Source organism: Ranitomeya variabilis, chromosome 7, assembly GCF_051348905.1.
Source record: "Ranitomeya variabilis isolate aRanVar5 chromosome 7, aRanVar5.hap1, whole genome shotgun sequence".
Taxonomy (NCBI): domain Eukaryota; kingdom Metazoa; phylum Chordata; class Amphibia; order Anura; family Dendrobatidae; genus Ranitomeya; species Ranitomeya variabilis.
In genome coordinates, this window is record NC_135238.1 from 96,990,651 (window position 1) to 97,006,285 (window position 15,635).

At 40.5% G+C, this 15,635-nt stretch overlaps 1 protein-coding gene across 7 annotated transcripts in view; it reads left to right on the forward strand.

Annotated features, from left to right (window-relative positions):
- Positions 1-15,635, forward strand: part of TBCCD1 (TBCC domain containing 1) — a 208,520-nt gene that overhangs the window by 141,639 nt on the left and 51,246 nt on the right. For all 7 annotated transcript variants that reach the window (XR_013218262.1, XR_013218261.1, XR_013218259.1 and 4 more), the window contains exon 4: positions 7,776-7,962. Coding sequence is in view for 3 of the 7 variants with exons in the window: in XM_077275599.1 (XP_077131714.1) it covers positions 7,776-7,962 (187 nt within the window). In the remaining 4 variants the exon portion in view is untranslated. The remainder of the gene's footprint in view (positions 1-7,775; positions 7,963-15,635) is intronic.

Genomic DNA, 15,635 nt, shown 5'->3' on the forward strand with positions numbered 1-15,635 from the left:
ATACCATATATAAATGTACAAAAAAACAAACATCAAACACGAGCATATACATAAATATCCCATAATAACATCATATAAACTAATCTATTAATCTATACAAAGATATAAAATAATGCTATGCTTTTCCACGGCTCATGTATTCACTTGATGCATCCTTGTTACCATAGTGATCGACTGCCAATGAGGTGATCTTCACCGTTCACTTCCTGTATGGTTAAGGCCAATCCAGACTTACGGCGCCAGAACATATAAACAACCTATCCGACATCTTTTTACAATAGCGAACCTCATTCCTAGCCAATCAGATCAGATGGTCTATTGATAATGCACTTACATCATCGATGGTCGTCTCACACCAGGCATCACCACTGCATCGCAGACTCACATGTTATCGTAGTGCATAGACTTCAGCGTCTCACGTCGTAGCCACGCCCCATCACATGATCGGGATGGAGCCATGCCCCATCGTGACGCGTATCACTCGTCATGCACTACCGACCCCACGTGATCGCCACTTAGATCGGTTACCCTGGAGACGCCGATGAACTAAAGAAAAGCGCTAATCTGATGATCATTCCGATACATCTGATGGCGCTAGCATTACCTATATAGTAATCTAGTATTAAATCCAGATCTTCAATCGGGACTGTGACCAGAGCTTACAGGCGCATGCGCTTCACGCAAGGACAGCATCGCACCACAGATGTGATGAGAATCCGTCCCAGCACAAAAACGTCCGCCCCTTGCAGCAATGGGCTCACATAGTCTCCATCAGGATCAACCTTAAAGGAAATATAAATCCACAGTATTGTATAGCAACAACTATCACTTTACCATAAGCTCATCATTGCCCAAATTAGTCAACCATATATAACCACTATGAGAGAAAATGAAAACAGAGCAAGCGAAAAGCAGTAATAGCAGTAATGACAAATATAATGGGACAGTCGGAATACAGACTGGAGACAGAATTTAGCATCCGAATGCTTCAATATATGTTTATATTCAATGTGCCAATCAGGCACTCAATCAAGAATTTTCAACGTCCACCTCCAACGTCCACCGAGTGTCACATTCATTGTCCATCTAATAAAATAAAAAGATATTAAAACACATTTAACAAACCCGTGTCTAGACATACATAAAAACAAAGATGACTACAATCCTAGAGGGAGTCCAATTATTTTAGGGGGTACACATATGTAGATTAAAATCTATATTCAAACCCTTGGGCTGTAGTGAACCTAGAGTATAGATCCACCTCATCTCTTTAGTTTTAAGCATCTTCACCCTATCACCTCCCCTCCTTAGGGTTGGAACACTGTCAATAACTCTAAATCTTAATTGGTTCACTGAGTGCTTATTCTCCAAAATTCGAAATTTGTGAAAAGAGGAAATCCGAAAAAAAAAGTAAATAACTTTAAGGTAAAGGCTCTGACTACCTCACGAGAAAGTGTTCGAAAGAAAAAACCTAAAAAACTTACATGTGAGCGTATTCCATTTGTTTCCACGTATAGCTCGGTAAGCAATCGTATAAGTGGTATCATAAAAAAACATTGGGCCCTCTTACAACGAGGCCTACCCCAGGTTTTAGGCTTCAAATCATTCCCCATGATGTCCTATAGGAGGGGAAAGAATTTGGGTGACAAATTAGTCAAATCAGATGTTGGTACATCTAAAGTGTCATATCAGCAGACTTTAAGCCCTCCTAGGCTTGGTAATTTTCCATGCCTAGGTTGCGCTTGTTGCAATAATATGTTGAGAGGAGATTCTTTTTGTCACCCTCATACGGGGAAGAAGTTCCATTTAAAAGAGAGGTACACTTGTACATCGAGTTTTGTCATTCATATGATTATTTGCCCGTGTGGACTGGTGTATATAGGGGAGACCACTATGGAAGTGAGGGCCCGCATTAGCAAACACAAAAGTACCATCAGGACGGGACTTACTGATTTGCCTATCCCTAGACATTTTTTGGAGAATAAGCACTCAGTGAACCAATTAAGATTTAGAGTTATTGACAGTGTTCCAACCCTAAGGAGGGGAGGTGATAGGGTGAAGATGCTTAAAACTAAAGAGATGAGGTGGATCTATAGTCTAGGTTCACTACAGCCCAAGGGTTTGAATATAGATTTTAATCTACATATGTGTGTACCCCCTAAAATAATTGGACTCCCTCTAGGATGGTAGTCATCTTAGTTTTTATGTATGTCTAGACACTGGTTTGTTAAATGTGTTTTAATTTCTTTTTTTTTTTTTTAGATGGACAATGAATGTGACAGTCGGTGGACGTTGGAGGTGGACGTTGAAAATTCTTGATTGAGTGCCTGATTGGCACATTGAATATAAACATATATTGAAGCATTCGGATGCTAAATTCTGTCTCCAGTCTGTATTCCGACTGTCCCATTATATTTGTCATTACTGCTATTACTGCTTTTCGCTTGCTCTGTTTTCATTTTCTCTCATAGTGGTTATATATGGTTGACTAATTTGGGCAATTATGAGCTTATGGTAAAGTGATAGTTTTTGCTATACAATACTGTGGATTTATATCTCCTTTAAGGTTGATCCTGATGGAGACTATGGGAGCCCATTGCTGCAAGGGGCGGACGTTTTTGTGCTGGGACGGATTCTCATCACATCTGTGGTGCGATGCTGTCCTTGCGTGAAGCACATGCGCCTGTAAGCTCTGGTCACAGTCCCGATTGAAGATCTGGATTTAATACTAGATTACTATATAGGTAATGCTAGTGCCATCAGATGTATCGGAATGATCATCAGATTAGCGTTTTTCTTTAGTTAATCGGCGTCTCCAGGGTAACTGATCTAAGCGGCGGTCACGTGGGGTCGGTAGTGCATGACGAGTGATGCGCGTCACGATGGGGCGTGGCTCCATCCCGATCATGTGATGGGGCGTGGCTACGACGTGAGATGCTGACATCTATGCACTACGATAACATGTGAGTCTGCGACGCAGCGGTGATGCCTGGTGTGAGACGACCATCGATAATGTAAGTGTATTATCAATAGACCATCTGATCTGATTGGCTAGGAATGAGGTTCCCTATTGTAAAAAGATGTCGGATAGGTTGTTTATATGTTCTGGCGCCGTAAGTCTGGATTGGCCTTAACCATACAGGAAGTGAACGGTGAAGATCACCTCATTGGCAGTCGATCACTATGGTAACAAGGATGCATCAAGTGAATACATGAGCCGTGGAAAAGCATAGCATTATTTTATATCTTTGTATAGATTAATAGATTAGTTTATATGATGTTATTATGGGATATTTATGTATATGCTCGTGTTTGATGTTTGTTTTTTTGTACATTTATATATGGTATTTTACTGTGGGCGGGTACTTGGTAGTGATTGGCTCCCTGCGTGGTGTCCACACTATTTAAGACAGCCTATAATACCATTTTGTATGCTTGATAAAGACCGATCTACGGTCGAAACGTTGCTGCTGTAACATGGCTGGAATAAAGATTTGTTCTATTGGATTATAACACCCGGTTGGAGCACTGTTCTTTTGACTTTTTGAATACAAGTACTACCCAGGAGGGTTCCCTGGATCTGGAACGAGCGCCCTGAAAAGTGAGTGCTGGCAGTCACTGCTATGTTATATAAGTTCCTTGGGGGGTCTAGTTTCCAAAATGGGGTCACTTGTGGGGGGAGCTCCAATGTTTAGGCACACAGGGGCTCTCAAAATGCGACATGGTGTCCGCTAAAGATTGGAGCCAATTTTTCATTCAAAAAGTCAAATGGCACTCCTTCCCTTCCGAGCCCTGACGTGTGCCCAAACAGTGGTTCCCCCCCATATATGGGGTATCGGCGTACTCAGGACAAATTGTACAACAACGTTAAGGGTCCAGTTTCTCCTTTTACCCATGGGAAAATAAACTGTTGCTAAAAGATCATTTTTGTGACTAAAAAGTGAAATGTTCATTTTTTCCTTCCATGTTTTTTCTGCTGCTGTGAAACACCTGAAGGGTTAATAAACTTCTTGAATGTGGTTTTAAGCACTTTGAGGGGTGCAGTTTTTAGAATGGTGTCACTTTTGGGTATTTTCAGCCATATAGACACCTCAAACGGACTTCAAATGTGAGGTGGTCCCTAAAAAAATGGTTTTGTAAATTTTGTTGTAAAAATGGGAAATCGCTGGTCAAATTTTAACCCTTATAACTTCCTAGCAAAAAAATAATTTGTTTCCAAAATTGTGCTGATGTAAAGTAGACATGTGGGAATTGTAGTTCATTAACTATTTTGTGTAGCGAGAAAAAAAAAACTCGAGAATTACGTTCTTTTGGTCGCTGCAACATTGCGATCAATAAAATGTGATAACGAGCGATTTAAAACATAGTATCTAGTTCAAAAGGGTGTCAATAATATGCCAGCTCAGAGCGCAAAACATAAGCCCTCACCCAGTCCCCGATCTCGAAATATGGCAGACGCTACAGGTCTCCAAAAATAGCTTTGTGTAAAAAAAAAAAAAAAAAAACCCTTTGGATTTTTTCCACCGCTTAGACAAAAAAAGAAACCTAGAACCCTAACTTCTCAGCCCTGTTGTGTGGCCAAACTGTGGTTTCCAGCCAAATATGGAGTATCACTGCGTTCTGAAGAAATTGTGCAACTACTTGTGGGTCCAGTTTAACCTACTACTTTTGTGTGGAAGTGTGGGGTTTGTCCTGTTTTAGGATGTCAGTTATTTTGCAGTTACGACATGGCAGTCCGAATTTATTTCAGCTTAATTTGCACCCCAATAATCAAATAGCGCTGTTTCCCTCCATGTGCCCAAACGGCAGTTTTTGACCACGTATGTAAACAGTATTGCATTCGGGAGAAATTGCTTAACAAAATATGGGGTCCATTTTCCTTTATTATCCCTTGTGAAAATGACAAACTTGGGAATAAAACAACATTGTAGTGGAAAAAAACGTAATTTTCGCTTTCACATCCAAATTTTGAGTTATGAGTAGCACTTATGGATTCAACATTCTCAACACACCTCTAAATGAATGCCTTGATGGGTCCCTTATGGGGGATTTGTGCTGTTTTGGCATGTCAGCTGCTTTGGAAATCAGACAAGGTGTGCACAATTTGTTCCACTCAAATTTGCTCTCCAAAAAACAAATAGAGCGCTTTCATTACAGACTCTACCGTGAATCCACACAGCAATTTTTGACCACGTATGGAGTATTGCCACGTTCAGGAGAAATTCTGTAACAAATTGAGACTCAATTTCTCCTATTATCCCTAGTTAAAACTATGACTCACACCCAAATATTATAAAGTACTTTGAAGCGTCTGTGGGATTAAAATGCTCAAAATGCCGCTAGATGAATTTTGCTTTAGCAAGGCTGATTGTCAGAAATGGGGGGGACCCCACACCATTATTTGAATTTATTTAAATTAAAAAAAAAAAAGACAGCATGGAGACCTGTCGATTTTTGATAACCAGTTACCACTTACTAAAGCAAACAGCTGAGGGTTGAAGCCTGCAGTTGTCAGTTTTGCCTGGCTGGTTATCAAAAATATAGGGGAACCCACGCCAATTTTTTATATGTATTTATTTATAGCACAGGTGGCTTCTAATGAAAACTCCCATCAGCGGCTGCCTGCTCTCACTGTTATTAGCGGCAGCAGGTGTAGGCTGATGGGAGTAGTAGTCCACCTGCCCTCATTGTTATCAGTTGAATACAACTCTCATCATTCTCCCCTGCTCGCGCTGATCAGAGTGAGCAGGGGAGAATGGTGCAAGTGGGCTTCAACACCCAGCGCTGGGGAACAGCGCTAGCTGTACCACTTTTCCCAGGCGCCTGTACGTGTTACACTGATGACGTATGAATATCATCCTTGTGTCAGCAGTGTGCACGTGTGCAGGACGGTTTGCAGGACACACAGTCCGTGGAAACTCAATCATCTGTGCGCGGACCCAATCACTAGAATGGGTCTATGTGTGTAAGTGTCTCCGGTACCAAACACATAGGAAAAGAAGACATACCAAACAGGGGGAAGGGGGGGATATTTGGGGGGAAGAGTTTAATTGGGGGCGGGGGGAGGGAAGGTTTTGATAATTGGTTTACAATAAAATTATAAGATTATTCCATGATACAATACAGATATGCTTATAATGATGTGATGAAAACGGATGGATTTACAAAGATATGTAAAACAAGAATGTAATATGTATTGTTGGGAAATCGTGATTGTCACAAAAATGGTTTTGATTACAAAAAAGTGTCTCCGGTACGTGTGAAAACTGTCACCACATGTACCGGACGTACTGACATGTGAAAGAGGCCTAACAAATCGTGTAATTGCAATAACTTTCTGGGCGAAATACTTAATCTTTTTTGGAACAATTTCATGAGCGCCAACACTCTTGGCCATGAGTGTATATATGGGTGTGCCTTCATGGGGTCTTAAAAAAACAATAGGAATTGGTCTTAATTTCTACGAGTCAATCATAATGGCATGTATTTTCTCTGTTCCTTTCTGATCCGAAAGAAAATATACTTTATTACAAATTACTGAAAAGATAATGCTGGTTGATTTTGATAGATAAAACCTCAACATAAGTGGGCAATACAGAAAGAAGTCCAAAACCTCCAATTATAAATTCCGTACATGTTCTCTATATTGGTATACAAGAATAAAAATGAAAACAGGAAAAAAGGCAGGAACTAAACACTCGCAAAACCTCCTCCTCAAAAACTAGACATGTGCAGTACTTATTATTGCATAAAATGATGCATTTCCTTTAAGAAGGTAAGATACAAAGAGACACAAATCAAGCCTGACAATAAAATATTAATTTTTCAAAATAGAATGTGTAGGAATGCCTTCCAGACGAGAGAGAGTAATGTACAGTAAAAGTAAAACATGAGAAGATACACATCAGTGTATGTTTGGTTCATTCCGTTCATCCTGGTTTTATTTTGCATTCTAATAAATATTTTGGAATTATTGGCTTTAGCTTTTAGAGTAAAGTGTTTTGCAGCTGACTAAGTGCATAATGTCCATGTCCACTACTGAAAGGGCTTCCTTTGGGAATCCTAACAGGACATGGGAAGCACTGAAAGATGGCATGATCTGATAAGTTTCATCAGCCGATATGGCGGCATCACTTACCTGACAAATGACATCCGAGTGCAGTATGAGAAGGCAAGACAGCAGAAGAAGAATGCAATGCTTTTGACAATTTTCTGCTGGGAAACTTTGGATCTTGGCATTTATGCGGTTCCTATGTCAACACATGGCATTTTCAAAAATATAGTTGCAGACAATGTGCACCTCTTGAAGGCAACCATATTCCCTATTGTCAGTGACTTTTTGCCAGCAGGATCATACTTCCTGCCATATTGCAAAAATTGTTGAGGAATGTTTTGAAGAACATGAGGAAAACTCCCCAAATCTTTACTTAATCATGCAAGTCTGAGATATGTTTTATTTGTTTCCTCGCCTTGCATATTACTGTATTTAAAGGATCTGTTGCTAATATCTTGGTGCCAAATACAACTCGTCACTTTCATAAGTCTTGTGTTGTCCATGATTTGTCAAGTCAGCGTTGTTTAGGTTGTACAAGGGTCAGGACATCACTTTCCCAGGTGGTTTAAATGTAGTGGCTCAATTGTGTGTGATTTATACACGTTTTTTTTCTACTGACAACTAATTTATTTGTCATATGTCCGGTTATGTATATGTGTTGGAACAATATGCACTTTGCTCCATTTTTGGTTTCATATTTTTTCTTTTTTTTTTTTTTCAGTTGACGGCTCGCGCAGAAAAGCAAAAATTGTTTGCAATGTTTATAAAGTGCCACACTGTAATCGTATGATTCTGATGAGTTATATACATAAACAAACTTTGGCTAAAAGTTCAGAAACTTTGGTGGAAGCACATGTTAAAATCGCTCACTGCAATGAGTCTTATATTTATTTACTATCTCCATTAAGGTAAGGACATACTATACCTTTTTTCTGATTTATTTCCTTTAAGTGGGTGATATATTTTACAATTAAAGGGACTCTGTCAGCACAGAATGACTGTTCAAACGAAGTCCCACCGTTCAGTGCTTCACAATAAGACAATCACTTAAATATGTTTTCCCACCTGCTTGGTTTCCCTCAGTCTCCATTTCCCTGTTCCTTGATTTACATCTCTGGTGTCATAGGGCCAGAGAAGTGTGGCGGTATATGGAAAACAAGCAAGTGGGAAGGTGGAATTAAATGATTGGCCCCGATATGATGCACTGATTGCCTGTACTTTGTCTGCACAGAATGACTGTTCAACCAGTTACTTTTTAAACGGGTTTATTCTTGATTTGATATTTTATGTATATTCCATTGATTGCTGATGAGTTAAAATACTCTTCTTTACTTAGTGTATCCTAATAGAAATAATGATAATGTTTTAAAAGGGTTTTCCAAGATCATGATAAAAATGCTGCCATTCCAAATTTCATGCTACAACCTGTTCTAGTAACGTGTCAGGACGAATTGCAACATGAAGAAATGCTCCTTGAAATGTCTGTACTGTGGGGCAAAATCATGAACAGACATAACATATGTTCACTCAGCCATGGAGCAGGGCTGTAACAGGAAAAAGAAAAACTTCTCAGCTGACTGAGCAGAATTGACTTTTTTCCTTCAGGTTCAGTCCTGCTATGTGCTTATTTGCCAACTCTTTCTATAGATTCAGTGAGATAAATTAACTGCTGGGCACCGAGACTGACTGAGCAGGCACCAAGACTTAAAGGGGTTGTCCGGTCTAAAGCGACAAGTCTGCAGTCACTCTGCTACTGCGGACTTGTGATACCGCACGTCACATGCAATGCATTCTGTGCATATTCTCCAGTGTCAGCACCAGCAATGGCAGTCATATGACTGCAGGAATGCAATATGCAACATTCCGACTAGATGGGCACAGTCTCGCTCAGTTCAAGTGTATTGGGCGAGGCCATAAACTGTCTAGTCAGATTGTATCTGAGAGTATGCATATCATATACTTGCGGTCACATGACCACCTTTCCCGGCGCTGACACCAGAGAATCCTCACAGTGCATGCCCTGTCAGGATAGACAAGTCTGCAGCCACATACAGTGACTGCTGACTTGTTGCTTTAGAGCGGATGACCCCTTTAATACAGTAAAGACCTTTACGAAATTTTTCATTTTGAACTGAACACATGATGTAGTAGAGGCTGGTGCAAAGTATTTGGCACCCAACAATTACGTCCAAATGGGTATTTCCAGAAAGATTTCTATGGGAGGCATGAACTTCTTAAAATTTCTGAGGTTGACCAATTGTAATCAGACAGCAACACACTGAGGGGAAAAAAGAACATGCTCCCACATAAGCTTAGAACAAGCTCCTTGTGAGAGGAAATGACTGTCAACTCCGCTCCAATGACTTAAACTTAGTTACAGTTGTATCACTACTTTTATAAATGCTCCCTATGTAAGGTATGCAGCTTTCACATTTCTTAGCTTAGTTTCTTAGCACAGTGACATGTTCATATGTTTTCAGATATGCCTCATTCTTTCATTAACAAAGCCCTTAGTTTTTGCTGCATACACAGAGGTCACTTTTGCGTCAAAAGCGAAAATTGACTACCATGATAAGTAAAGCCTACAACCTGTATTTTGGCTGCAGAATAGGAGATCAGGAGAAGAGTTTGGCTCCACACACATGCTGCAATAGATGTGCATCACATCGTACCCAGTGGTTGCATGGGAAGAGGCAATCTATGCCTTTTGCAGTCCCAATGATCTGGAGAGAGCCAACCAATCACACTACCACTTATTTCTGCATGGTGCCCCCCATTAGGAAAGGAGTTTCAAGGAAGAAGTGAACTTTATAGTATCCAAACATTTCATCTGCATTATACCCAGTTCCACATACAGAAGAACTGCTGGTTGGAAAAGCACCAGAAACATGTTCAGTCAAGTGAGGAAAAATTGGACGCTTGAGGTCATGAAGCATCTTCCTCTCACGACCCAGACTTTGTCAGATACCACAGCTGAACCACACCTTATAACACCGTGACCTGAATGATCTTGTTAGAGATTTGGATCTGCCCAAGAGTAAGGCAATAGGTTCCATCAGTGGAATCTCCTAGCGGGCGATGTTCGGATTTCTTTGTACCGCAACCGTGGTAAAGATCTTGTCCAAGACTTCTTCATGGAAGGGCGATCTTGTGGCATGAACAACATCAACATTTTAATGGCAGCTCTAAAGATAAGTCATAGTCCAGAGGAATAGAGGCTCTTTATCAAGTTGTCCAAAACTAGCCTAAAAGCAGTCTTGCTGCATAATGGCAATGCACTACCCTCAATTCCAGTTGGATATGCAGTCCACTTGAAGGAAACCTATGGCAACATAGTTCAGGCACCTTAACAGCTGTTTTATGATCAACATTTGTGGCCCCTCTGTGGTGACCTAAAGGTGACTGCCCCCTTACGAGGGTGGATAGAAACTACTCCTGCTTTGTGAGTGGGATACTTGTGCAAGAGAATATCACTACAATAAAGGAGACTGGCCTCTCTGACATTCGCTTCAACCGGGAAGTAACAATGTCCTTCATCCAGAACTTGTTGACACACATAAGATTGTTACCACCATTGCATATCAAGTTGGGCCTAATAAAGAACTTTGTAAAGGCAATGGTTAAAAATGCAAAATCATTCAAGTATCTCACAGATAAATTCATAAGTTGAGTGAAGCAAAGATAAAGGAGGAAGCCTTTACTGGACCTCAGATTTGCAAGCTTCAAGATGAGGAGTTTCTCCTTTTGTTGCAGGGCAAAGAAAAGGCTGCATGGTTAGTATTCACATTAGTGGTAACTCCTTTTTGGGAAACTCCAGAGCAGATCACTGTGAAGGGTTAGTGGAAAATCCCAAAACATATAAGGATCTTGGCTGTAATATTCTTAAAGGGGGGTTCCCACTAAGTAAGTTAATTTTAAAGTTGATTTTAATCAATACATCTTGGAATAACAATAATTTCCACAATTTGATGTGTTTTTCAGCACAGGCACATTTTATTTAATCTTATAAATGTGCCTCTACTATTTACTGTGTGTTGGCTGTGTCTGACCATACAGAGACATGGTCTGATAATACCACAACTCTTGGGCAGGGGAGGAAGAAAAAGAGAGTATACAGATAGCACATAATTGGATCACAGCTGATTCTTTTTGTGAGATGAAGCATTTTCCTGCCTTTTTTTTTTTTTAGTGCTTTACCTTAAAAATTATCTGTGATCTCATGCTGTAATGTCTGTGTACTCTTTTGCTTCCTCCCCTGCCCAGGAGATGTGGTATGATCAGACCATGTAACTGTATGGTCAGACATAGCCATTACACAGTACACAGCAGGGGCACATTTTGTAAGATTTAAAAAACAAATCTTACTGTGCTGAGAAACACAGCCAATTGTAGAAATTATTGTTCTAAGATCTATTTATTAAAATTAACTTTGTTCGTGGGACAACCCCTTTAAAGATTCATTTCTTACATGCATCTGTCTAGACTTTTTTCTACCAAACTGCGGAGCAGTGAGCGACGACTATGGTGACAGATTTTACCAAGATATTGCTGCTATGGAGAAAAGATGAAGGAAAATGGAATCCATCAATGCTTGTAGATTACTGTTGGACAATAGTAAGAGATGATCCGATGCAGGAGTACAAGAGACAAGCAAAAGAGTTGTCACTGAATCAAAATGGCAATATTGTTTAGACATGTTTTTAGTAGTTTGAATTGTTAAGTTTCCTCCAAATAAATATCAGAAACTTGGCACAACAAAATATTCTGCATCTTTATATTTGCTCAATCTTTTATTCATTAATTATATGTAGCCGTAAAAGGAAAACTTTGACATAATAGAAACAGGAAACAACTAAAAATATTGTCGGATTTAAATTTAGGAGGTCAAAATCATAAGGAAAATGCTCATTTCATAACTTAACCTGACAACTTTTTGAAAATATGTAGAACATTGCTTTCAGAGATGAGAGTTGACAGTTAATCACACTATGGTCTGATATTACTCCAGCACATGACATGACTCGTGATGAGTTAAACGTGCTCGATCAAGCATTGGGGCGCTTGGGCACGCTCGTTACTCGACAGAGTACCGCGGGTGTTCGAGTGCCATGCTCGTATCCGTGCCCCACATGTTTTGCGCCTGTTAGACAGCCAATAAACATGCAGGGATTCCCTGCCTTACATGGTAAGGCTGTAGCCATGTTATATAAGACCCAGTGACGAGATACACTAGAACCCGTTCAGGGAGAGTTGATTTCTATTGCAGTAAAATTGCTGTTACCCTCATTCAGTTTAGACATAGCTGGTGGAGGAGGGATAGTTTTGGATTAGAGGCATATACACAGGGTTTATTGCCTTACTGTCCTTTTTAAATATATACTGCAACCTAAAAACAAGTCCCTTTCAGGGCTACATATTTTCCTTTCCCTAATAATACTGGAAGGTTTGCAGACATCTATAACTAATTTAAAATGAGCAAGGCGTGCGACCCTCACATGTTATCAGATGGCCCTCGCTCTTAATTTTACTAGGGAGTGTATGATGCCCTCCTTCATAATTTTTACAGGATGTGCATGAGGCCTACCTCCTACAATTCTGTTGCATATATAAATGTTTTTTAGCCCTTGCATTTAGTGCATAGGCTTTAACAGTCTAGAAGTCCCAGTTCTTAAAAATGGAAATAAGTTTTCCCTCCTAGGCTCAAAGCATATGCAAGGTCTGCCAAAAATTACGACTGTCACTACCTAACAATTTTGACAGAATGTGTATGAGGCACTCTTTTATATCTAATACAGGGTGTATCGAAGTCCCTCTTCATTCCAAATTTTCTCAGTTCTTCCTTTTAGATTGTGTTCCCCTTCATAATTTAAATAGGATGTGTCCCACCATGTCACCCACACACCGCATACCCAGATAAGGTATTGCAATGTTAAAATTGCATTTGCCAGTGGGTGTAGTTTTATTGGACCCGTAGAAGCGCATACAGCGCAAAACAGCCATCGTCCAGCAAGCTCCACACAGGACTCTCCTACCTCAGTTATTTTATGCAACTTCAATAAAGAGTGACTTTTAACCCCTTTCCAACGTTGGGTGTAAATTTTCGCTGACGTCTTACTCTTTCCCTTTGATGTGGACTCCGGCGGTGAGCCCACATCTTTCCCTGCACATAGCAGCTGTTTTGAACAGCTGACATGTGCCCGGAATAGCAGTGGGTGGAATAGTGATCCACTCGCGGCTATTAACCCGTTAAATGCCGCTGTCAAACTGACAGCGGCATGTAATTCGCACTTCCAGCCATCAGGCCGGAAATCCACCCACCAGTGACCCCCGTCACGTGATCGTGGGTCATCAGTTCGTTAGAGTCCTGGAGACCTCTATGGTTGTCACTGCCGGCTTTCTGTGAGCGCAGCCCGGTGGTTGGCGCTCATAGTAAGTGAGTAATTCTGCTATATAGAGGCAATCTGAACATCGCCTGTATGCAGCAGAGCCGATTGAATTATGGCAGCTTCTAGTCTCCTATGGAGAGACTATTGAAGCATGCTAAAAGTTAAAAAAAAAAATATATATATATATATGTTCAAATCACCCCCCTTTCACCCTATTAAAAGTAAAACAATAAAAAAAATCAAACATGCAAATTTAGTATCGCCGCGTTCAGAATTGCCCGATCTATCAATAAAAAAGAAAAATATTAACCGGATCGCTAAATGGCCGTAGCGAGAAAAGTCAAAACGCCAGAATTAAGTTTTTTTTGGTCGCCGCAACATTGCATTAAAATGCAGTAAGGGGCGATCAAAAGATCGTATCTGCACCAAAATGGTATCATTAAAAACGTCAGCTCGGCACGCAAAAAATAAGCCCTCACCCAACCCTAAACCATGAAAAATGGAGACTCTACAGGTATCATAAAATGTTGATATTTTTTTTTTCTTGCAAAGTTTGGAATTTTTTCATCACTTAGATAAAAAAAGAACCTAGACATGTTTGGTGTCTATGAACTCGTAATGACCTGGAGAATCATAATGGCAGGTCAGTTTTGGCATTTAGTGAACCTAGTAGAAAAAAAAAAGCCAAACAAAAAACAAGCGTGGGATTGCACTTTTTTTGCGATTTTTACCGCACTTGGAATTTTTTTCCCCCATTTTCTAGTACACACCATGGTAAAGCCAATGGTGTCATTCAAAAGTACAACTCGTCCCGCAAAAAACAAGCTCTCACATGGCCATTTTGACCAAAAAATAAAAAAAAAAGTTATGGCTCTGGGAAGGGGAGCAAAAAATGAAAATGCAAAATCAAAAATACCTCTGGTCGTTAAGGGGTTAATGGGACAGTGAGTGCCACCCCCATTTCTTTGGCTATGGACTTTGTAGTTTTATTTATCTCTCTATTATGTCATCTCCTATTGTCATGGGCGATGGGGTAGTATGGTGAGAGATGGGTCAACTATGGTATGTTCCCACAGTCAGGAATAGGCAGCGCTTTGGAAGCAGCACATGTCCGCTCCGTCCAAAGTGGTGATGGCTTTTGAACGCAGGTGACTCCTCTGTGTTCATTGAACCGCGTGGAATCGCCGCATCCAATTCATTGTACAGGTGAAATTTATCTTGCAGAGACAGAGCGGCACCGCAAGATAAATAGACATGCTGCGCCCTGGAAAGACGCGCCACATGTCCGTCTCTGAGGGTGCTGGTGCGCGCATAGTGGGCATGGATCTTCTTGAAATCCCATCCACTATGCTGTAACATCTGGATGCTGCGGATGTACTCCGTGTCCAACCCGCTGCATTTACTGACCGTGGGAACATACCCTAAAGGGTGGAGGAGGGTTTTTTTCTCTTTTTTTTTTATTTAGCCTTATCTAAAAGTCAGGAAACTTTTTTTTTTTTTCCTTGTGAAATCCATTTTCTTTGGATTTGTATGATTTATTGTCTGTAAAAGTGGATTAATACTCTGACAACATTGTTCTCAGCAGTGACCTGTGAATTCCAGATGCGTCTAGGTGTCTTCCCCATGCTGTTGCCAGTTTGGTGATTTTTCTTCCCCCTGTTAAGTCTTTCAGAATAATGCTTGATTGTGACCCTTCGCGGGCAGGGTCCTCTCTCCTCCTGTACCAGTTGTGACTTGTAAGTTTAAGATTATTGTACTTGTTTTTATTATGTATACCCCTCCTCACATGTAAAGCGCCATGGAATAAATGGCGCTATAATAATAAATAATAATCATTTTCAATTGACTCCCTTTATACTCTGTACTGGAGTCTAGCCCGTCCGAGTGTCCGACCTGCTGAATTCGAGCACTTGAGAATTGTAGTGCTTGCTCATCACTAGTCATTACACTGCAATAAGTAAAGCATACTGCTTGTCAATATGCTTTTACACTGACCCTGCTCTAAGCTATTCTGGTGTGGGGGGGGGTGTTCATCTTTCCCCAGTGTTTTACTGCCTGTTTATGATTGGTCAGCTTCAGAAAGGGGAAGAAGTACATGCCCCTAGTGAAATCTCTGTTAACCCATTACCATCATCTGCCACACATGTATGGAGCGGGCTCTCTGGGTGAGATCACCCCATGCCCATAAGATACTG